This window comes from Rattus norvegicus, chromosome 4, assembly GCF_036323735.1.
Source record: "Rattus norvegicus strain BN/NHsdMcwi chromosome 4, GRCr8, whole genome shotgun sequence".
Classification (NCBI taxonomy): domain Eukaryota; kingdom Metazoa; phylum Chordata; class Mammalia; order Rodentia; family Muridae; genus Rattus; species Rattus norvegicus.
The window spans coordinates 119,541,768-119,564,365 of record NC_086022.1 but is presented as its reverse complement, the minus strand read 5'-3'; the positions used below and the strand labels follow the sequence as shown (position 1 = coordinate 119,564,365).

The 22,598-nt window shown below is 47.2% G+C and overlaps 2 protein-coding genes across 3 annotated transcripts; one reads left to right on the top strand and one right to left on the bottom strand.

Moving 5' to 3' along the window:
• Positions 1-392: 392 nt before the first annotated feature.
• On the bottom strand, positions 393-17,636 carry Cct7 (chaperonin containing TCP1 subunit 7). The gene is made up of 12 exons (NM_001106603.1): positions 16,982-17,636; positions 8,815-8,968; positions 7,975-8,081; positions 6,795-6,920; positions 6,381-6,433; positions 5,792-5,963; positions 3,973-4,137; positions 2,862-3,050; positions 2,225-2,322; positions 1,744-1,876; positions 1,133-1,339; positions 393-819 (listed from the first exon to the last, which is right to left on the bottom strand). The coding sequence occupies exons 1-12, from the start codon at positions 16,985-16,987 to the stop codon at positions 595-597; spliced, it is 1,635 nt and encodes a 544-aa protein (NP_001100073.1). The 5' UTR covers positions 16,988-17,636; the 3' UTR covers positions 393-594.
• A 193-nt stretch (positions 17,637-17,829) lies between these two features.
• Positions 17,830-22,127, top strand: Pradc1 (protease-associated domain containing 1). 2 transcript variants are annotated; one of them, XM_003749786.6, is made up of 5 exons: positions 17,830-17,971; positions 20,378-20,478; positions 20,947-21,056; positions 21,259-21,426; positions 21,640-22,127. In XM_003749786.6, the coding sequence occupies exons 1-5, from the start codon at positions 17,905-17,907 to the stop codon at positions 21,758-21,760; spliced, it is 567 nt and encodes a 188-aa protein (XP_003749834.1). In that variant the 5' UTR covers positions 17,830-17,904; the 3' UTR covers positions 21,761-22,127. The 2 variants fall into 2 exon arrangements, with proteins under 2 accessions (XP_003749834.1, XP_006236859.1); XM_006236797.5 differs by lacking the exon at positions 21,259-21,426.
• Positions 22,128-22,598: the final 471 nt, after the last annotated feature.

Genomic DNA, 22,598 nt, shown 5'->3' with positions numbered 1-22,598 from the left:
AATTTAGTGAAACCCGAAGAACACAAAGACTGATGAACCCAAAGTAAAATATAGGGCTGAAATGTAGTTAAGTGGCAAGTGGCTGCCTAGCAGACCTCTGAGGCCCTGGCTTCAATCCACAGAATCAGTTTAAACAAAAAGGGATGCTCAGGATGACTGAACAATAGCTGTTTTCTTACAAGGCCCAGAAAGCTTGAGAGGTTTAAAATACTGCAAGAGGAACACACCTGAACTCCAAGGACGTGAAGTGTGGCAAAGCAGACAGAATGCACTCCAAGTATGTTCACAATACTGCCGTGTGCAGTACCTGAAGACTGATACTGCCACTACTCGGCCACTTCTCACAGGCACTGCACTGAGGCTTTTAGACAAGGGCCATAGCAGAACAAGCAGCAGGCCAACACAGTTCTTTATTTCTATTTCCAAGTACACATAACTCAAATTCTAAGGCAGGAAGATGTTTATGGAAAAAAAAAAAACTCTGACCAAGTAACCTTAATTTTTATTTAAATAACCTCCAGTGAGAGCACAGTTAAGACTAACCATTTTTCTCACCCCCCAATACACCTCACAAGGAGGTATGCGGACTGCCTCTCAATGGAAGCGGCCCTGGCCTCTGCCCCGGCCAGCTGCTGGAGCTGGAGCATCCACAGTGGAGCGGGGGTTCTTGATAGTCTCATCCACAGACACAATCAGGCACGCAGCCTCAGAAGCTGCTGTCAGAGCGTTGATGCGCACCATGGCTGGCTCCCACACAAATGCCTGGAAGTTGTCAGCAATGTCCTCGTTGTTGATGTCCACCCCATACCACATGCCCCCCTGAAAGAGAGGAGAGGTGTCAAGGCACATTTCTTCTCGCACCTCCAAAGGACTCCAGGAACCTGACTTAACAGCACTTTCTCAAGGCAAACAGCACAGGATATGCAGTGCACCTCCCCTACTTGACCTCCTTCCATTGGGCATGCTGACCACAAGTACCTAGGCCCTGCCAGGAAGCTGCTGTCTCCAGGCCTGGCACTATGGCAGGAGGCAGTTGCCCACTGTACCTGTAGTGACTACTTCTGGTAGGCACAGCACATACCTAATAGCCTGCCTCACCCACCCAATCCCTGAATCCCAGAAGCATAACTACCTGTGCATGTCGAGCCCGCAGTTTGTTGAGGATGTTTGTGGCATCAAAGCCAGCGTTGTCACACAGCTGTCGTGGAATAATCTCCAGGGCCTTGGCATATGCCCCGATCAACAGCTGCTGTTTCCCTGGAATGGTCCTTGAGTAGTCCCGCAGGTATTTGGAAAGCTCCATCTCAATGGCTCCACCACCAGCCACCACAGAGTCGTTCTACAGAAACCAAACATCTCAATGCTGTGGCCTAGCCCAAGGCTACAAAGCAAATCTTCCAGCCCAGAAAATTGAATATTGACTTTTCTGTCCCCTTTCTCAAGCCCCAGGAACCATCAAGCACATCCCAGCTTCAACCCTAGGTATTTTAAGGTCACTGTCAAGGTGGGCCATAGCTTGGGGGTGGTAACTTCAGGAGGACAACTAAATAGATCAGCCCAGTTTGTTTCCTATGTGAGGCTGAAGTCTTTTAATGATATTGATGGCAAATGAAGACCTACTCTCTAGTTTACAGGAGGAAATCAAAGGCCAACATGCCACCAAGGAAAGGCAGGTTAGATGAAATCCAATCTTATCAGCTCCAGGATTAGGTGATGGTAAAGGTAAGACTGTCATCCCAGTACCTTGATGGCCCTCCTCACAATCATGATGGCATCATGTAGGGACCTCTCTGTCTCCTCCATAAACTGCTCAGCACCACCACGGAGAATGATCGTACATGTCTTGGCCTTAGGGCAGCCAGTGAAGAAATTGTACCTATGTCCAGGAAACAATGGTGCTCACATGAATTGCCGCCATCCTGCCAGCTGATCGCCCTGCCAAACCTTCCCAAGAGAGAGAAGTTCTTATTCACTTAGGCTGTTGATTCTAACTTTGAAAGGTAGTTTTTCAGGCAGGTCTGTGTGTATCACTGGAGCATCAAAGCTTGTGGAATCAGAGCCAAGATCCAACCAGAACTTCTCCCCTTCTGTAATTATCCCCCACATCCCAACAGTAGTACCTTGAAAAATGAACAGTACAAGCTATATGCCACACCCAAAACACGGCCAAAGAAGGGTTTGGAAAGATCCAAGCAGTTCATGGGAACTGAAACCAAGAGCTCACCTCTCTCCTCCAATTTGGGTCTCTTCAAACACCTGGCAGCGGCCCAGCACATCTGGAATCAGAGCATTCACACTGGTCTGGATTGAGCCTCCACAAGCCTAAGGAGCAAGGAAAAGATCAACGAGGCCAATTGGCCTCTCGAAGCCCACTCAATAAACCAGTTCCCAAGCTGAATCTGCTGCAGAACCTTGGAGTCCTCTGCATAGGATAGCCCACCTTCACCTTGACCTCTAGATAATTCCTACTACCCCTCAAAAAGATAACAATCAAAACAGAACACACAAAGGCCAAAGGAGACAGGGACCTGATGTCAGTGCTCTGGGTCCAGCAACTCTACTCAGTTCTTTAGACTACAGGCTCAAACCAAGAGGGCAAGCCCTGGCTGGAAGCCATACGCATTGAGTTTAACCTGCTGACCACAGTGCTAGTGGCTGTGCACCACCCACTTCCTGACTTGACTTGGTTGGGGAATTCAAAGGAGTTTCTATTACTGGGCATATGGACACTGGGTTAGAGCATTTCTCGACAGAGTTAACATAGGGACAACTCGCTAGTCTACATTACATCCATTACATCAGGGACAGAGGAAACAGTTCAGGACCATGATGGATAAGCAGCAGCCCGCCCATGAAGTTACCATCATCGTCCTCTTCAGATCCTCCTCAGGTACACGGCCAGCACAGAACATGTCCCTATCAGCAAAGTACTGGGTGGCCACATCCCCAATAGGGAGTTTAGACAAGATGACTTTGGCTCCAGACTGATGAATCTTCTCTAACTTGTCATAGAGAATGTTCCACTCGGCATCAACAATTGCCTGGTAATCCTGGAGACCCCACCCCCAAAGATGAGGGTGGTTAGAATGGAGGTGGATATGACAGGCTAACCCAACCCCCTCCCTCTAAGGAAAACACACCAATTTATCACAACATAGGAAGTAAAAGTACTCAAGAAAGGAGCTTTGCCACAATTTGTGGTACTGCTGAGGTGTGGAGACTAGTTTAACCTCTTCTGAAAGCTGTGCCTAGGATTTCCCAATAAGACCTCTCCTATCACAAAAGCCATTCTGGGCTGGGAGACACTGCTACCTAGAGGCAGCCTTGGGAACCACAATCCTTGAGACTAAAATCTAAAACAGAGAAGACCTGTCTGACCAAGGAAAGCCACAAGTTAGTATAAGCTTGTCATCCCAGACACTCAGGACTGAGATAGGAAAACCACAGATTAAGGCCAGCCTGAGCAACTTAAGATGTCATCCCAAAATAAACATTTTAAAAAGGCCTAGCAAGCACACACCTTTATTCTCAGCATTCAGGAGGCAGAGGCAGGCAGATCTCTGTGAGGCTAGCATAGCAAGTTCCAGGAAAGACAGAGCTACATAGTGAGACCCTGTCTCAAGAGGGAGGGGGCACCTTGTTTCAGAAAAACAAGTTAAAAAGGGGTCAGGGACTGGGGGTATAGCTCAGTGGCAGAGCCCTACCAGATGTCTGAGTTCTAGGTTCAATTTCCATTACCAAGGAGAAAAGAAAACGAAACAAAAATTCAGGTGTTGTAGGGTCCACCCCAAAGAGGCAAGAGCAGTCACTCAGTAACTTTTCACATTCAAATTACCCCAGGTGGAAGTCATTTAAGGAGAACAAAGAGAAAAGCAAGTGTCCACAGGAACCTGAGAAACAAAGCTTAGCCACTTAGAGACCCATCCCTCACCAGAAAGCAACCCCCCTCCCCACCCCTGCAGGGGAGCCTACCTCCACTGTGTGGACCCTGATTTCAGCATTATCTTTCTCTGCTTTCAGTTCAAGCTCAACATTTAAGAGGGCAATCTTGGGGTTCTTATACTTCTTGGGCTGCATTTCAAACCCAGCATAAGAGAACGTCTTCTTGAACGCAACACCAGCCACTAGTCGAGACTCCTGGTTAAAGCAGACAGATCAATGGTTTGGTTACAGCCAGAAATCCATCAGTCCACGAACCCAAAAGAATGAACCTCACTTAAGCATTCCTGTGATAATCTTATCATCACCATCACAAATTCATCTTCCTTTTGCTAAGTGACACAGAATACATTTTACTTGCCCCTTTATAGTGTTATCAATTTGTAGAGATGTGCATGGTACAGGGTATCTGGGCTGTCCCCTACAGCTGGCCTCTGAAGTAGCAGACAGAGGGCAACTACCTACAAAGCAGTGCCAACAAAGGAACAGGTAGGCAGGAGAAAGTCAGACACAGTAGAAGAGAGAGGTAGTCCAAAGAAGTGGAAATAAAACAGTAGGTGTGTACATGCACACATTGTTGTCTTGTAGACTCAGGGAATGAAAAATTCTTTGAATTGCTGGAACACAAAATAGAGGGCAGGGACCAGAGAGTGACAGTACAGAAGAAAAAGGGGGGAAGGTACCAGTGGCCAGTGTAGAAGGATCTTCTGGGCCCTGAAAGCTTTGGTCTAGGTGTTCGAGATGCACCGAGCCATCTCTCAGCTCTCTATACATGAACCTAAAGCTGAGCAGTCTGCTAGGTCGCTGGCCAGGAGGCTCTGGGGATCTTCTGTATGGGTGTCGGGATACTAAGATTCCTATGCCTGCATGCATTGAGCCATCTCATCTCATCAGTCTCTCTAGGTATTTTTCAAAGGGTCAAGCACAATGGTAAAAGCCTATAAACCCAGCATTCAAGAAGCAGAGACTGGAAAATCATTACGTCTGAGGCCAGTTTGAAATAGGAGCAAGACAAAACTAGACTTTTTCTTGAATTTAATGAAATGCTGAGCACTCTGGGGAAAATTCAAGTTTGCCAGTTAAAACTATTAGTTCTAAGGCCTGGGCACCCTGCATCGTTAGAGCACCTGTGTGGCACATGTACAATCTCGTTCACTCTCCTCCACCCAGAAGACAGGAGTTTTCCTATACAAATGGCTCCCACTATAAGAAGCCTTAAGAGTACAGCAGGCCAGCAATGAAAACTAATGTCACAGAATGTTTCTAGATAGTTGTTAAAGGTGAATCACAGCTATGCCATCCAATACAGCAGGCACCAACCACGTTATTTAAATAAGAGAAATTTCAATTTCAATTTTGGCTTGTTGCATTAGCTGTTATTTTCAGTGCTTACACATGGAAAGGCTTTTGTCCCAGATAGCATAGGATGTACTGGACATTATCAAGGGAATACAAATGCTCACATGGACCAATTGCTTCAATAGTGCTATATGCACAAAACCATAGTACAGAATACCGCAGCATGCATTAGAAACAACCCCTGGCATTAAAATTACACACACACGCTCGCACTGTGTATGCAAATTTTAAGTTACACTATGTAGCCTGTTAACAGTGGCTACATAAGGGATAGAAGTGGTTATGTGACAATTAACTCTAAGCTCTCTTTACAGTTGGGTCCACTTTCCCATCCTGATGATAAGCAAACAGATCCAAAGAACACAGGCAGCATGGGTAGAGTGGTCCCACCTACTTTCCTGCCTTAGCTGCATTCTCCCTTTACCCATACGCACTGTGAACCCTGCTCCCACATGAAGCTGTCTGTTGTCTAGGGAGAGCATAACAGGCTCACCTCCAGGGCTCCACCCTGCACCTTCTTGATGCCAATCATTTTAAGCTGCAGCAACTCGTCAAGCATCATCACAGCATCAACCACCATCTTGGCAAAGAAGACCTTCTGCTGGGAGATCAGCTTGGAGCTCAGGGCAGTCATTGCACACTTCTCTAGCATCTTCCTCTGTTCTCTGCAACACAGGGAAGAATTGGCATTGAGCCTCTTACCTGATTGTAGTACAGTGTGGGAGTCATGCACACAGTAAGCAGACAATTCACACTTGACACAAGCAGTATCAACCCGTCATTTAAATAAAATCTACACACATCACCCCATTATTCTTCCTTTAACCAAAATTTACCGCCCACCCCTCCACCTTTCACCTTCTCTATTGTTAGGCTGTATCATCAGTGACAGAGAGCAGGATAGTCATGTCCGCCCCATCCCGGTTCTTGACAACAGTCCACACCCTCTTTCATGTTAGCACCAAGGGTCTGTGGATCCAAAGCCCCTGCCTGTACATCCAGAGTCGTAGCAGGCTTACTCGGCCACCACACCCCTTTGGCCTCAAGTATCAAGGCTCTGACACAGCCCACTGGAAACTTACACTTTATCTTGCTTCTTCACGGTCACAGCTATCTCTTTGATTTTATTAACAGCCTGCCAAAAACACAAGGTGAATGAGGCTCACAGTAAACACAGAATGGTAAAGTTGATCCAACCACTGCTAAGAACCTAAGCCCATCTCCTGGGCCTGTAGCTGCTTAAGAAAATGTAAAGGTCCACTGCTGGGGAAACTCTCAGGGTTCTGAAGAATCATCAGGCACTTCTAGAACTTGGCTCTGGACTGCCAAATAAGGACCCAGAGCAATGCTCTGGGGGGATGCAATGCATCCGGGGGATGGCTGGGAATGCCTATACACTGTGTCTCCTCCATTCCCCAGGAAAGGCATTATCCTCTGTAACAGAAACGTTCAGGTCCCTAGGTGTAGATCACGTGAGCTGACTGGTGTAGCCATACCAACTGGGTGGCTGTGCGGAAGGCTCTGATGATGATCTGAGGGTGTAAACCTTCCTCCACGTAGGGCTTCACCTGCTTCAGAAACTCCGCAGCCAGCAGGGTCACTGAGGTGGTGCCATCACCAACCTGGAAGAAGATGGCAAGAATACATGCGTGTTTTCTGGTACTCAGGGAGTGAAGCACTGAAAATCACTTTTAGGCAACCTACCAATTTAAAATGGACATTGTTTAATTGGTTGTAAAGCTCTTTCTTCAGAAACCCACAAATTTTACAACAAATGGAAAGATGAAAGCACCCAGGGAATCAACCTTTCTCAGGTAGCCTTGAGCACAAGATTAACTGTCCAGACAGCAAGCACCATTTTCCAAAGGGCCCAGGGACAATCACTCTCAGGATACAAACTTAGGGTTACTGTCGCTTCAATGAAACACCATGACCAAAGAAACTTTCGGGTGGGGAGGGGGAGCCTTTAATTGGCTTATAATTCCACATCACAGTACATCATCAAAGGAAGTCAGGACAAGAACGTAAGCAGGGCAGGGACCTGGAAGGAGCTGATGCAGAAACCAGAGGAGTGCTGCTTATGGGCTTGTTCCCCATGGCTTACTCAGCTTGCTTTCTTATAGAACCCGGGACATCAGCCCAGAGATGGCCCTACCCACATCAATCACTAAGAAAAGGCCCGCTTCAGCCTGATCTTATCGAGGCATTTTCTCAATTAAAGCTTCTCTCCAAAGACTCTAGTTTGTGTCAAGTGACATAAAACTAGTCATTGTATTTTATATAGTGTACAGAATTAGTAAGAAACAGTTTCACGTTCATATAACTATGCAGTACCAAGAAGAAAGATTAATTTTAAAAAGCTGGGTGGTAGTTATGCCCACCTTTGATCCCAGCACTTGGGAGGCAGGGGCAGGCAGAACTCTGTAAATACAAGGCCAGCCTGGTCTACATAGCCCACTTTAGGATAGCTGAACTACAGAAGGACTGGACCCTACCCCCCACCCTCTAAAAAATTTGTAACTATTTTTATGAGTATGGAACAAGTATAATTATAAGTTTAGACCTAAATAAAAACAAAAACAAAAACAAAAACTTCAGTGAGAAGAAGAGAGAGGCAGCAAAGTAATAAGCACGTGTTCTGGCCTCCACTTAAGTTTCTGTGTCTGACTTTCTTACCTCAGCGTCTTGGGATTTGGCAATATCCACTAAAGTCTTTGCTGCAGGATGGACAACATCAAGGAGTTTCAGAATTGTGGCCCCATCATTAGAAATTGTTGCTTTGCCTTAGAGAAAAAGACAGTAACATTTAAAGCCCCTCTTTCTTTCTTGAAGATTTATATATAAATACTCTGTTGCTGTCGCTGTCTCAGACATACCAGAATAGGACATCAGATCCCATTACAGATGGTTGTGAGCCACCATGTGGTTGCTGGGAATTGAACTCAGGACCTCTGGAAGAACAGCCAGTGCTCTTAACTGCTGAGCCATCTCTCCAGGCCCTCCCCTCTTTCTTAATTCTGTTACTGGACCTGGACTCCATATATACTTTTTCCTCGGGATTAGGTTTTAAGTAACATGGGCTCTTGGCTTTCTTTTGAATACAGGTTAACTAAACACAGAGAAATGTTTTAAATAGCCAAGCATGGTGTTACACAACAGTAATCCTGGCACCCAGGAGGCTAAACAAGAACATCTTCAGTTTAAGGCTAGCCCAGGCTATACTATCTCAAGAGTAACCAGTTAAGATATTTGGAATACAGCTGACATCCTAGTATCTCTGACAGACACAGGTGCTAGAACTGACCTCGGTCACGTGAGAGAGCAGCAAGCTTTCCTAACACTGCGCATCTACCTCTCTCTAGCCCATCTGTTCTATTCATATCTCTGGGCCACTTCACTAGAAGGCAACAGACTCCTGAGCAGGTTCTCCCACAGATCCAATAAGGGTTCTGCATTTAAGGCCCTGCATACAAAGTAAGTCCCCGTACAAAGCCCTGAGGAACCATGAAGACTTACCTCGGCCATCCACAATAAGTTTGTCCATGCCACGGGGACCCAGGGTGGTTCTTACAGCCTCAGCAATCACTTGGCAGGCACTGATGTTACTCACAAGCTGAGGGATGCCTTGGGAGCTATCAGTACCCTCTTTCAACAGGATAACAGGTGTGGGCTGGAGAAGAGAGAGCAATTGACTACTTTTAATTATCTGCTACTTGAGACTCAGGACAGTGGGTGGGGAAGATGCTCCCAATACCACCATGGCTGAGTTATCCACACTCTTAAAGCGCATTCCCCTGCTACCCAGACTGATTCCCCCAACCGCGACAAATTCTGAGATGCTGCAGTAATGAAGCCTAAACAATACACCATTATTTCTCCCATGTGACCCTTTCAACTTCTGACAGTTTGTCTTGTGCTTCACAACCAGGTTATAACACACAGCACAAAGTAAACAGGCCCTGCTTTGCACTTCCACCCCCTATAAAACAGCCACTGGTTTGTGTTAGAGAAGCAGAGGGGAACTGGTATGGAAACCAAGACACTGTCCTAGAAATGCCTAGGAAGGCAGCTTTACCAGAGACCTCAGAGACCTCAACACCAAAAAAGCATGTCTGTCTTACCTTCCAAAGTGACATACTGACTCCATACAGCAATGCTGTCACCTCTCATACCCACTCCAAAATGCCTTCATGTGACTCCATCCTAGTCACACCTCAGAAAAGTCTTTGTGTCTCTCAGGACTGACTTGGAAGAGACCTCACCCCTGCAGGGGTTTTCTCTGCACTGCCACTCTAGAAACTACCAGACAGTAGAAAGTTGCCTGCTGAAAGGCCTGCTTGGAGACTGCACTGGCTAGTCCTCTGTCAACCTAAAGCAAGCCAGGTCATCAAGGAAGAGGAACAGCAACTGAGAAAATGCCACCAAAGTGGCCTCTGGACACAAATGAGAGAGTTTCTTGATTAATGACTGATGTTGGAGGGCCCAGCCCACTGGGGATGGTACCAGGTGATCCTGCATTGTTTAAGAAAGGAGACTGAGGGGGCTGGAGAGATAGCTCAGTGGTTAAGAACACTGGCTGCTCTTCCAGGTCAAGGGTTCAGTTCTCAGCAACCACATGGGGGCTTCACAACCATCTGTTTATCTCTATGGGATCTAATCCCCTCTTTTGATGCAAAGACAGACATGCATATAATCAGTAAACCATTAAAAAGGGGGGGGGTGCTGAATGAGGTTGTGGTGTTACAAGCCTTTAATCCCAATACTCAAGAGGCAGAGACATGTGGTCTACAGATTGAGTTTCAGAACAGAGAAACCCTGTCTCCAAGAACAAAAACAAACAAACAAACAAGGAAGGAAGGAAGGAAAGAAGGAAAGAAGGTAGGTAGGCAAGGCAGTCGGCAGTCTTTCTCCACGCTGTTTCAGTTCCTGTAATGTACACTGCCCACCCTTCTTGGTAGACTCTAAGCAGGAAGAATAAACCCTGCTCTTTCCAAGTTGCTTTAGTCATGGAGGTGGTTTGAATGAGAGTGACCCCCATGGGCTGACATGTTTGAATGCTTCGTCCTCAGTTAGGGAAACTGTTTAGAAAGAGTTAGGAGGTGTGTGTCGCTGGCTTTAAGGTTTCAGAAGTTCACACTAAGCCCAGTGTCTGTACATCTGTCTCTGCCTGTTGCCTGTGGATCCAGATGTAGCTCTCAGCTACTTCCCCAGTACCATGCCTGCCTGCCATCCCTCACCATGATGAGAATGAACTAACCCTCTAACAAGCCCCCAATTATCTGTTTTCTTCTACAAGTTACTCTGGTCATTATGTCTTTTCACAGAAACAGAACATAACGAAGACAATCCCAGTGTTTAATCATAGTAACAGAAACTTAACCAGGATAGATAGGTTATCTTTCCTCCAGTGTTCAGGAACTAGCAGACAGCAGCTAGCAAACCAGAGCTCCCTATATATGTAAACCGAGCCTTCAGGGATGAATGGTCAGCTTCTCAGTATTGGACTATCTCTGCAGGACAATTGTAGATGCTAACTGCATATTACAGCACTCCACACTAGCAAGGGCAAAACCTCTCAGCAGAGCTGCAAATGGGCACTAAGATCCCAGCACCAATAAGGAAAGCCAAGGAATCATGAAAGCGTCACAAAAGATTATGCCTTTGTACATAGGCAGCAGACACCCCAGGGGCCTAGAAGTTTCCAGGCAAAAGATTATATGTTTATCAACTGGCTCAGGGTAGTGCTTAAGATGGGAAACTGAAGCAAAAGAAAAGAGGGGGCACTGGTTAAAAAAATATCCCACAGAAGATGGTGAGCAGCATGGTGGACTTGAGCAAACAACATAGTGAACAATAATATCGAGGAGTGCATACACTTTCTATCATGAGCTATGGAAAGTTACTGTACTAAAACATGCTCAGACTGAGTGCTCCAAGTCCACTACAGTCATTGTCATGAGGCAGTGGTAGCTGCCTTTGCTTAGAATTATACAGAACAGACCCTGCTCCAGTTGCAAGTCCCCAGTACATCTATGGTCAGTCAACTTACTCTACCTCCCTTGATGTCTATACTAATTTGTTGCACACTGCAGCCTGAGACCCCACTGTCAGAGAGTTAGGGGCTTAGAGAGAGCTGCCCACATTTCTGCAATCATGTAGATTGCCTGCTGGATGTGTCTTTGTGTGAGCAGTATGTGGTCTGGACACAGTACTAAGGCTTTTGAAGTGGGAAGGGCAGGGGCAGAAACTTGGAGCTTTCACTGTACAGAGAACTCACTTTTCATGGCACCCCATTTCCATGGGTGCCATGAAAACATGGCTCTCTAAGTACCTTGCTAAGTGCAGACTGCCTTTGCTTTTCTTTCTCTTGTTGTTGAATCCTTCTGTGGGTCTGTTATGCCTCCTTTTAACCCTAGTGGATGTTAGAGCTGGAAATGACCTTGGTGAGTCTCTGCTCCCAGCTTTCTTTTTTAAAGGCTAGGCTAGATCTACAGAACTGGACTACATTTTTCTTTTTGGTGAAATAAATGACCTTTCATCTTAAAATAAAAATGTGTAATTGTTGAGGAAACATAGAATACTATTCAACTTTTTGTTAGATTATTTCATAAACATTTTTTGAACCAACTGCTTATCTGTCAGGATTCTCTGGAGCAGCACATCTCACTGCATTGCATTCCAGACCCACTGATGCAGGGGCTGAACTTCAGAAATAGTACAAGTGGATTTACACACACTCTAAAGCTTGAAAACACTATACAGGTCATACAGCAAAACCAAAAGGCCCACAACTGAATTTAGGCTGGTAAATAGTGTACATTCACCAGAATTCAGACAAGGTATGAGCATGGTTTCAGCACAATTACTGACAGTAATAAGGGATCCAGTATGGCACAGTTGTGGGCAAAAAGACATTAACTACTTGTAGTTGGGGAGACAGCTCAGCAATTAAAAGCACTGGCTGCTCTTCTCAGAGACTAGGGTTTGAATCCCAGTACCCAGCTCACAACCACCTATAACTCCTCCAGGCTCCATAGGCACCCAAATACACAATGATGCAGACCCACAGGCAGATAAACATCTAATACAACTGAAATAAAACTTAAACAAGACGTTAGCAGTCCAATGAGATAAACATTAAAACACACTTAGTACCACACATATCATATCCTAACTTGGTTAGCGAACCATTGTCCTTTACTGAGTGAAAAATTACCAGGGTGCTAGCCTCAAATTGTACACAGAAGTCACAGTATCTAAAAGATATAAGCCAATAAAGACCTATTTGTTTTTTCAAAGAAAAATGACCAGTTGTAGGCAAACAGGCTTCCAAATCAAAGAAATATTAAAAGTCTGTATCAAGAGTGAAATGTAAAAATAGATTTGAAGCTGGAGGAAACAACTCAGCAATAAACAGGGCTTCCTGCTCTCCCTGAGGACAAAGTCTGGTTCGGAATACTGCAACTATCTGTAAAACTCTATCTCCAAGATTGAATTCACTGCCTTTTCTGGCCTTCACATGTCCACATGAATACATGCATACATACGTATATGCACACATGCATACACACTAAAAAGCTAAAGAGACAAAAGGTTTGCATATGTTGAAGAGCATGCTTCAGTGTACTAAGACAGCTTATATATAAAAGGAGAATTAAAAAAAGATTAGGCTGTAAGGTCTTGGAGACTATTAGCAGAGGCAAAGGGAAGACAAGGAAGGGGGTATATATATGCTTCCTAGGTCCAGTTAAGAACACTAGACAGGGGTTGGGGATTTGGCTCAGTGGTAGAGCGCTTGCCTAGCAAGCACAAGGCCCTGGGTTCGGTCCCCAGCTGCGGGGGGGGGGGGGGGGGGGAAGAACCCCTACTTTGGGGTTGGGGATTTAGCTCAGTGGTAGAGCGCTTGCCTAGGAAGCGCAAGGCCCTCGGTTCGGTCCCCAGCTCCGAAAAAAAGAACCAAAAAAAAAAAAAAAAAAAAAAAACAAACAAAAAAAAAACACTCGACAATCCCCATTCTATACGTTATTACTTGTTACAGCAAATTTACCACAAAATAAAACAAAACTAGCATACAAGGAAAGAATGCTGGTCAGGAAACTCCCCTACATCCTGGTCAGGCATGAACTGAAGAGTAAACACTTTCCTTTTCCCAGAGTATCCATGGTCTCGGGACAAGAAATGGCTTCTCTATATTCTCAGTATTCTTGGGGGCACTATAGAAGACCTGATGATTGGTTCCATCTAGAAGGAACATGCTTCCCCAATGGTTCCATAGCCTCATGGTCCTTCTGAATCATTCCTTAGGATGGTCAAGAGCAGTGGTTCTCAACCTGTGTGTTATGACACTTTTAGAGTCAAATGACCTCTTCACGGGTTTTGCTTAAGAACATCATTACAACTCTCAACAATGGAAAATTACAGTTATGAAGTAATAATGAAATAATTTTATGAGGGGTTGGGGATTTGGCTCAGTGGTAGAGCGCTTGCCTAGCAACCACAAGGCCCTGGGTTCGGTCCCCAGCTCCGAAAAAAAAAAAAAAAAGAAAAAAAAAAAAGAAAAAGAAATAATTTTATGGTTGGGGGTCACCACAACACAGGGAACTATATTAAAGGGTTGAGCATTAGCAAGGTTGGGAACCATTGGTCTGGAGGTGGAGGCAGGAGGACTGCTGTGATTTCAAGGCTAGCCACAGGGGGAAAGGCTGACAACAGTACAGTAAGCCAGGCTATGGTAAACAAGGCAGGTCCCCTTCTGCCGCTCTCTGGCGACAGTACTGCCTACTGCCTACTGCCCACCATCCCTTATTTTCCATCTCACTCTTCTAGTCCCTTCACTACAAGGGACCCATAAAAGGCTCTAGTGCTTCATCTTAATCTTCCTTTCAATTTTCCTTAGAATTGCTTATTAAGGGACTAGAAGAACATCTTACAAGAAAGAACACTGGCTGCTCTTCTGACTGGCATTCCTTCCACTCATCCACACAGATGTGGTTCACATGTGTAACTCTAGTTCCAGAAATCTGACACCTTGTGGCCTCCATGGGCATTACATGTACACAGTAACCAGGCATTCATGTAGTCCCAACACTCACATACACTAAATAAAATAAAAGCCAAATCATTTGTTAAACAATTAGTCAGAGGAGGCCCTGAAAATGGCTCAGAGGTAGAGGTGCTGGATGCACAAGCCTAATCACCAGAACACATAAAAAGGCAGTCGTCGTGATAGATACCTGTAATTCCAGCACTCCTACAGCAAGACGGGAGGAAACAAGAATCACCAGGAAGCTCATAGGCCTGGAGTATGCAGTACAGCACCAGAAACAAGAGCTCCTCCTGTTCTTCAACAAGGCTGAAGGTAAGAAACATCCCTGGACAACCATCTGACCTCGCTGAGGCCAGTGCGGTGGCATGCACAGGGCATACACTATAAGCAAGCAAGCAAGGCAAAGCAAGCTAGAGTGGAGCACAGTAGTGCACACCTGTAATTCTAGGTACCAAGAAAGCTGGAGAAGAATTATCTTAAGTTCAACATCACTCCAGATATCTTACTTAGTTTCATTTTGTCCCTGTGATAAAATACCCTGACCAGGAAAAGCAAAATAAAAACAAAAAATAAAAATGAGAAGAGCCCAGGGAGTGGCACTGTTAGAAGGTGTGGCCTTGTTGGAGAAAGTGTGTCACTCCAGCTTGGAGACCCTCCTCCTAGCTGCTTGAGGATGCTCAGGTTGTTCCTGGCTTCCTTCAGGTAAATATGTAGAACTCAGCTCCTCCTGCACCATGCCTGCCTGGATGCTGCCATGCTCCCGCCTTGATGATAATGGACTGAACCTGTAAGCCAGCCCCAATTAAATGTTGTCCCTTATGAAACTTACATTGGTCATGGTGTCTGTTCACAGCAATAAAACCCTAACTAAGACACTGAGGGAGCTGGTCACATCATCTGCAGCCAAGATCAGAGGAAAATGAAAGTATGCATGCTGTTCCCTCGCTAGTCCTCAGCTAGCTTTCTCCTCTCAGACAGTCCAGCCTCAGGAACTGTGTCACCCATAATGACTGGGTCTTCCCACATCAACTAAAGCAACCCAGTTAATTCCCACCAGGACCAACCTAATCTAGACAATCCCTCACTGGGACTTCCTTCCCAGGTCATTCTAGGTTGTATCGGGTTAATAAAACAATCCCCACAGTGGGCTGCATAGTGACTTCTAAACAAGCCTTGAGTTACAAAGAGCAAGCCTGCTCATAGCTAAGTAGTAGACGAAAACAAGGCCTTAGATTCAATACCTAGTCCCTGGAAAAATTAAAAACAAAGCCACCACCGTTAACATTAGACTTGACATTCTATAGAACAAGACCAGCACTCTATGAATGAATGCATACAAAGTAATGCTAAAAAGGGAAAGACATGTCCTGCTATAGATGTACCAAAGCCAGAAAATTGGGATTTCAGGGGACTTAACTTTCCATTACAAAAGGCTTCTAGACCACCTAATTAATACCAGCCTGTTGATAGAATGGTGAAGATTTATATTTTAAGAAAGGATACTCAGAAGGCCATCAAGTCAACTGCACAGAACAAGAACCCTCAATTCAGGTTAAACCCAGATGTGGTGGTCTGGGGCTCTTTGATAAAAGGTTTGCCACTTCTTTGGCAAATGCTGGGCCGATGGTCACATCAGCAGCAATGATGAATATGTTACTGCGGTACATAAGAGTCTTGAATTTACTCCTCAGCGCTGGTCTTTGCCAACCAAATCAATTTCAAGAATAAGTAACTCTGAAAAGGACAGTGTTAGGGGTCAGGGAGCTTCTGTAGGGGTTCCTTCTGAGTAGGAGCTGTAATAGCAAAGCTTTAATTTGGCAGCAAAGAGAGCGCCTTACAGGTTATCAAGTCTGTCTGGAATCTATGGAGATAAGAAGCTGCAAAGGCAAAGGATTGACACTTTTTGCAAAATTAATTAATGAGTGCACTGATGCCAATTAGGAAGTTGACACCCTCACTAACAACTCGGGTTTATCGCAAGGAACAGGGAAAGTATTGGAGCTCTGTCAGGGATTAAGGGGTGATGAAGGAGGACAACTACAGGCCGACCTTTAAGAGACTCTCTTGCCTAAGGTACTCAGGTGGTGCTGTGTAGTTCAACTGCCCTTTTCCAGAACCGAGAGCGGCCTGTACACTCAGGAAAATTAAAAATGCCCCTTGCTGAACGACCGAGAGAATGAACAGTTTCCAAGAGGAATGAAGGACTCTGTCTTTGTGCACGTGGGGACGTAAGCGACCACAGTGCCAGGCAGGGCTTCACTCGGCCCAACCTAAAGATCCTCACGCTGCCTCCGTGAGCCCTAGAAGCTCGCGCCTTCACTTCCGCTCCTCCCAGAGCGATGTAACCCGGCCCTATGGTAGAGGTACATAGCTCAACACGCACTCGGTTCTGAAAACCCAAGCCTCCATTACGGGGAAGGGGCTGAATAACGGGCTCGTGGTCCCAAAGCATTATGAGACCCATGGTTTCCAGGCCCAGCGGCATCGCGAGCCTCATTCGGCTCTCGCCAACCACTGCAGCTCTGGGTTGAGGCCACCCCTAGGCAGGGGGTCGGGACGAGCCGCTGTACACGGTCCGCAAGGCAGACAAGGGCCCCAGGGTCGTGGATGGCAGCGGATGCGCGGGGAGCCACTCACCATCATCTTGGAAGCGGTTTCAGGTACCCGCAACTCGTCTGTTCTCCGCCTAGGGGCCGCCCACCCAAGCCCACAATGCTCCGCGCCGGAGAAGTCCCCAGAAGCTTCTGGCGAGACGTTAGCCCGGGAGAGGAAGAGAACGGACCACTTCCGCCACTCTATGGTTAGCTAAGAGGTGGCCGGCTAGAAGCGTCGGAGGCCCAGGGACGCTCTAGGAACTCGAGTTAGCTTTGGCGGGGTCATCGAGTTTCGTTGTGCTTTTGGTCTGGGAGGGTGCAGTAAGGTCCCACCTTCAGCCCGCGTACCCAGGCACCATGGTAGACGTGCAATGAAATGTCAACACTGAACACCGGCTGTGAGAAGCACCTTAGGTGAGTGATCTCACTGCAACCACACGGCCCCGGGGCCTCGGAGCTCTGTGCGTTTCATAGGTAGCCTGGGAAGTTGAGAACAGTGTCCCGGGTCACAGGTGCGCAGCCCGCTCGGGCGCGGGAAACTTTATCAGAGCGGCTTCTAGCTCTGTGGCGCCTCTTGTCGGCTGAGGCGCCGCCTTGCCGGGGCCAGCCTCTGACTGGAAGGAGATCCGTGAATCCCGCGCGTCCCCCGCAAGCCGCCCACCCCAGGATCGGGGAGGTGCGTCTAAAATGAGGAGTGCGGGGGCGGGGCTGCGAACTGCAGTTGCTATTAAGAGTTTTGGCAAATCAGCTCCGGGTTCCACTTCTCCTGGCCAATAGGAAGTGGCCTAAGGCGCAGAGGCGGAAAGTGCGGCCACACGAACAGACGTGGAGGCCAATCAGCCGCCGGCCTCCGTTCCGCGCTCCAACCGGCGCGGAGAGCGGGCCTCGGGGAGGCCGTGGCAGCTGTCAGGCTAAAGTCCGGCGAGAGATCGCGGCGGGACGGCGGCGGCGGGACCGGCCCTGGAGATGAGCCGTGGTGCCGCGGGCTGGTGCTGTCTCGTGCTTTGGCTGCCCACGTGCGTCGCGGCCCACGGTGAGCGGCGACGGACGGGCGGGGCGGGCATCCAGCATGCACGCTGCTCGGGCCGGGGGCCACGGGTCACCTTGGGGACCCTGTGAGTTTGGGCCGTACAAATCCAGGGGCCAGGCGGCTATAGCGGGTGGATGCTGGTTCCTGGGTCTGTGACTAGGCACAACCTGACAACCCTCCCTCCCCGTCGAAGCAAGATCCTTCAGATTTCCTCCCACTGAGGGCGATCCTGGTGACAGCTAGAGATCCAGAACAGAGAACGAGAGTGTTCATATAGGCAGGAACACACACATGGGCTCACACGTACAGGCACCCACTTACACAACTCGAACATAAATGTACACACCTACGCGTTAAGTGAACATATGCATATAATCGAAGCTTATTAGATAAGCACATCAAATGCCAGACAAGTGTGTGCTTGTGAAAAGGGTTGCCTATGTTAATCCAGAAGGTTTCCTGGGGGGTGCATCCATCTGATGAGGTGTACCTACACTCAGGACAAAAACTGCAAGTCCCCTTAGCTCTCTCTGAGCTGTGATTTGGAACATAGAAACAGCTATAGCCAGGAACAGTTCTGGCCACAGCACACACAGTGATAGCATGGTAATTGGATTGACAACAGACCTGAACTTTCATCTATCAACATTCACTTGCCATTCTGGGTTTAAGGAATCCAGGGACTCAAACCCCAGGAAAACATTTAACTTCAATGCTGAGAAAAGTTCCTATATCCTAGCAAAGCTCTGGTTGTTGTGGTCGTTCTCTTGTTCAGGACAACAGAGCTCGGCAGAGTTCTTTGTTCAGTAGCCCTTACTGAGCAGCCACTGTACCTTAGGCAGTAGGGAGGCATCTCCGTGTAAAGCCACATACTTAGAATCATTGCTCTAATGAAAGAATCAGATATGGAATGTTAGGGGTCCACCATAATTACAGAGGAAGTATTAGCTGGAAGAAAGTATATTTTGAATGGGTGTAGGAAGGGACAAGGCAGCATCTTTCTGAGAAATGACAGGTAAACGTTTAGGAAGACCCAAAAAAGATAAAGACACTGGAAAGCCAGTACAACTTGAACATGAGAAAGAGGAGATAAGATTGGAGTGGGTGGGTATAGGAGTCAAGTCAGACAGGGCTTTCTACACCTCAGCCAACAGTTGTAGCATACACTTTAGTCAGTGAAGGGGACACTGCTCTTGCAGTGGGGTGGGTGGCAGGTGGACTTTAAGGAGCAAGAACAGGCAGAAAGCTGGAGAGACGCTCAGCAGTTAGGAATACTAGTTGTTCTTCCAGAGGGTCCAGCTCACAACTGTCTGTCCCTCCAGTTCTGGGGAGTTGATATCCTCTTCTAGACTCTGCATGTACCAGACACACACATTGTACATAAACATGCATGCAGCCAAAGCATACATATACATAAAATAAAATTTAAATTAAAAATACAAAAAGAGGGGCTGGAGAGATGGCTCAGTGGTTAAGAACACTGATTGCTTTTCCAGAGGTCCTGAGTTCAATTCCCACAACCACATGGTTGCTCACAACCATCTGTAATGGGAACTGATGCCCTCTTCTGGTGTGTCTGAAGACAGCTATAGTGTCTTATATACGTAAAATAAATAAATTAAAAAAAAAGATTGACTAATTTTAAAAAATTACAAAAAGAATGAAGGCAGATGAGAAGCTGAGGCAGGAGGATTGCTTGAGCCCAAAATGTTGAAAATTAGCCTGGGCCACATAGCAAAACCCCATCTGAAAAAGAAGACATGGAAACAAGACAAGTTAAGGTGGAACAGTGGGGACAAGAGATGACAGTGACTAATCTAGGAGATGTTAGTGAGACCAGAGCCAACTTCTAAGTTAGGGCTTCTTCAGAGAAGGGGTGAATGTTAACCCAAGAGCTCTGGGTCTTTGTGGCTCACTTACTGTGGCAGGAGCAGCAGCAAACACAAATCTGCATCCAGTCTGCCCTTTCCTGAAGAAACCAGATCTCCAGCTGGGCACTGCGATGTTTGGGGTGGAGTCAGGAGGAAGGATTCAAGGCCCATCAAGGAAACAACTAGTACAAAGCCAGCCTGGGCAGTATGAGGCAGGCCATTTTAAAAAAGATCCCTGGGTACGACGCACGCACCTTTAATTCCAGCACCAAGGGTGTGTGTGGGTGGGTGGGGTGGTATCAAAGACAAGTGGAGTTCTGAGTCTGAGGCCAGTCAGGGCTACACAGTGAGACTCTGGTTTTTTTTTTTTTTTTTAAGTTAAAATTAAAAATAAAGTCACGCTCCCTGAGGATCAAATCAGCTGATGCCACAGTCTGGACCCAGACCATAGCCCACCCAGTTGAAGACATAGAGAAAACCGTAATCCAAACCTGAATCCGCCTGCTCGAGAGGCCTTCACCTACACTCTTTTCCTTAGGCTTACGCATCCATGACTACTTGTACTTCCAAGTGCTGAGTCCTGGGGACATTCGGTACATCTTCACTGCCACGCCTGCCAAGGACTTTGGTGGCATATTTGTAAGTTCAAAGATGCTCAGATCTCTGACCTTCAGTCACCTCCCTGCCATCATTTAGCCATGGTGGCACCCATAAAAGTGGCATCATCCCACTTTTATGCTGGGACAGGGCAAGAAGTAGAATCCAGTCGTGCCCTCCAGGAGCTGCTGCATATATACAAACCAGGGAGGGACTGCCTTTATTGGTGGAAACTACCTGAAAAACCAAGGGTGCCAGCGTCCTGTCAGTTCTATCTACTTCCCTCTGTCCCTGGGTTATAACCAATTGCCCTGTCACAGAAAGGCAGGTCGAGTAATCAGACTGGACTTTGTGAAAATCAGATTAAAGTGCTTAGGTGCTCAGCCTCAGAGAAACACTGCGTTTTCTTCCTTTGCTCCTTATGAAGCACCAGTCAGATGGGATTGTTAGTCCATTCCAGAAAGTGTTTTCCTACATTCTTATTTGTCCAAATGTCTGAACATTTTTCAGCACACACGGTATGAACAGATTCACCTCGTCCCTGCTGAACCTCCAGAGGCCTGCGGGGAACTCAGCAACGGCTTCTTCATCCAGGACCAGATCGCTCTGGTGGAAAGGGGGTAAGGAGTGGGCAGGCATGGGAAAGGCAGATTCCGCACAGCTCTTGGTACTTTGAAATGTTGACTTTAAGAATGGTCTGCTTTCAGCTGTGTACCGAGTGACCCTCAGTACAGTTTTCTATGGTCCTTCCATCCTCCCCGAGAGGATGTGAGGGAGGGCAGCTAGCACCTGCCTTTCCTTTGGTCTCATCACCTCTTCCAGGGGCTGCTCCTTCCTCTCTAAGACCAGGGTGGTACAGGAGCATGGTGGGCGGGCTGTGATCATCTCGGACAATGCCGTTGACAATGACAGCTTCTATGTGGAGATGATCCAGGATAGTACCCAACGCACAGCTGATATTCCTGCCCTCTTCCTGCTCGGCCGAGATGGGTGAGGACTCTGCTTCAGGCTGGCAACACTACACTGGGTATCGTGACTTGGTGGGGGTCAAACACCAGTGCCCTCTCACAGGCCCTGTCCTGAATATCCCAGTCAGAGGGCAAAAACGTTCTGAGGTTCTGGAACTCCCAGAATAACTGGGGCAGAGGGCCGTGTTAGGTGCTGAGAAAGTGACCATCGCTACTGCTCTTCATGCCCTCCCAGCTACATGATCCGACGCTCTCTGGAACAGCATGGGCTACCATGGGCTATCATCTCTATCCCAGTCAATGTCACCAGCATTCCTACCTTTGAGCTGCTGCAACCTCCATGGACTTTCTGGTAGAAAAGCTGACCCCAGGTTCCAGCGACAAGTGACTCTCGGGAAGAGGAAACCCAAGATTCTGCTATATGGAGTTTGGAGATAGATACTGAGGACAAGTGGAGCCAGGGAGAGGACAAGGAGCCCATATTCCTGACTGTCCCTTCCCTAGGGCCTACAAGGACATCTCATGCTTCAAGAGGCTTCTGGCTAGAATTTGGAAAAAGTGCTGAAGGCAGGTGGCCCTGACACATAACGCCTGTTCCAGCTTCCAGAAGCCAGGCCTTGTCACAGGGAGCCTTGTAGCTGTTGCTGAAGTGGCTTAAAGAAGTGGTCTTTGGGGACTAATAAATTAGCACCTACTTTCAGCAATAAAGCCAAATAAAGCTCATCAGATTTGTGCCTGTGTCCTAACTAAGAATGCATGGGTGCGGGAGGAGCTCATTTATTTAGTCCCATATTCTGCTGATTTTAGGGGAAGCTCAAATACAACCTTGGCTTCTCAAGACCCATTAGGATGAGCACATCAGATGCCAGTTGTAGTCCAGCCCTCCGGAGGAAGACTCTTAGGGCCTAAAGTCAGTAATTGAAACCAAACCTCTGAGACTCTTGTTCTGGCTTTAGGGACATTTACACCAGCGTGGTGACAGTATGAGCACTGCTGAGGAAGTGGGAGCATTCTACTGCCACCCAGTGGCCTAACTTGTGCCTTTGCATCCCCCTCCTTGACTACTGCAGGCCCAGAGTGGCCCACCCAGCCCACGCCCCACAAGGCACTGTTAGAGGCAGATCACCACTCACATTTTATTGAGACCAGAGGGAAAGGGGTGCTGGCTGTTGTGAAGGAGTGTGCCCAATAGGT

What these genes read in the sequence shown, in the direction of transcription:
- Pradc1 (XM_003749786.6), top strand. Translation starts at nt 17,905, where the DNA reads ATGAGCCGTGGTGCCGCGGGCTGGTGCTGTCTCGTGCTTTGGCTGCCC. An exon ending in ATCGCTCTGGTGGAAAGGGG is followed by an intron (nt 21,057 to 21,258) that starts GTAAGGAGTGGG and finishes CACCTCTTCCAG; the next exon opens with GGGCTGCTCCTTCCTCTCTA. An exon ending in TTCCTGCTCGGCCGAGATGG is followed by an intron (nt 21,427 to 21,639) that starts GTGAGGACTCTG and finishes ATGCCCTCCCAG; the next exon opens with CTACATGATCCGACGCTCTC.
- Cct7 (NM_001106603.1), bottom strand. An exon ending in GTGAAGAAGCAAGATAAAGT is followed by an intron (nt 5,964 to 6,380) that starts GTAAGTTTCCAG and finishes CCTGTGTTGCAG; the next exon opens with AGAACAGAGGAAGATGCTAG. An exon ending in ACCCAAATTGGAGGAGAGAG is followed by an intron (nt 1,877 to 2,224) that starts GTGAGCTCTTGG and finishes TCCTGGACATAG; the next exon opens with GTACAATTTCTTCACTGGCT.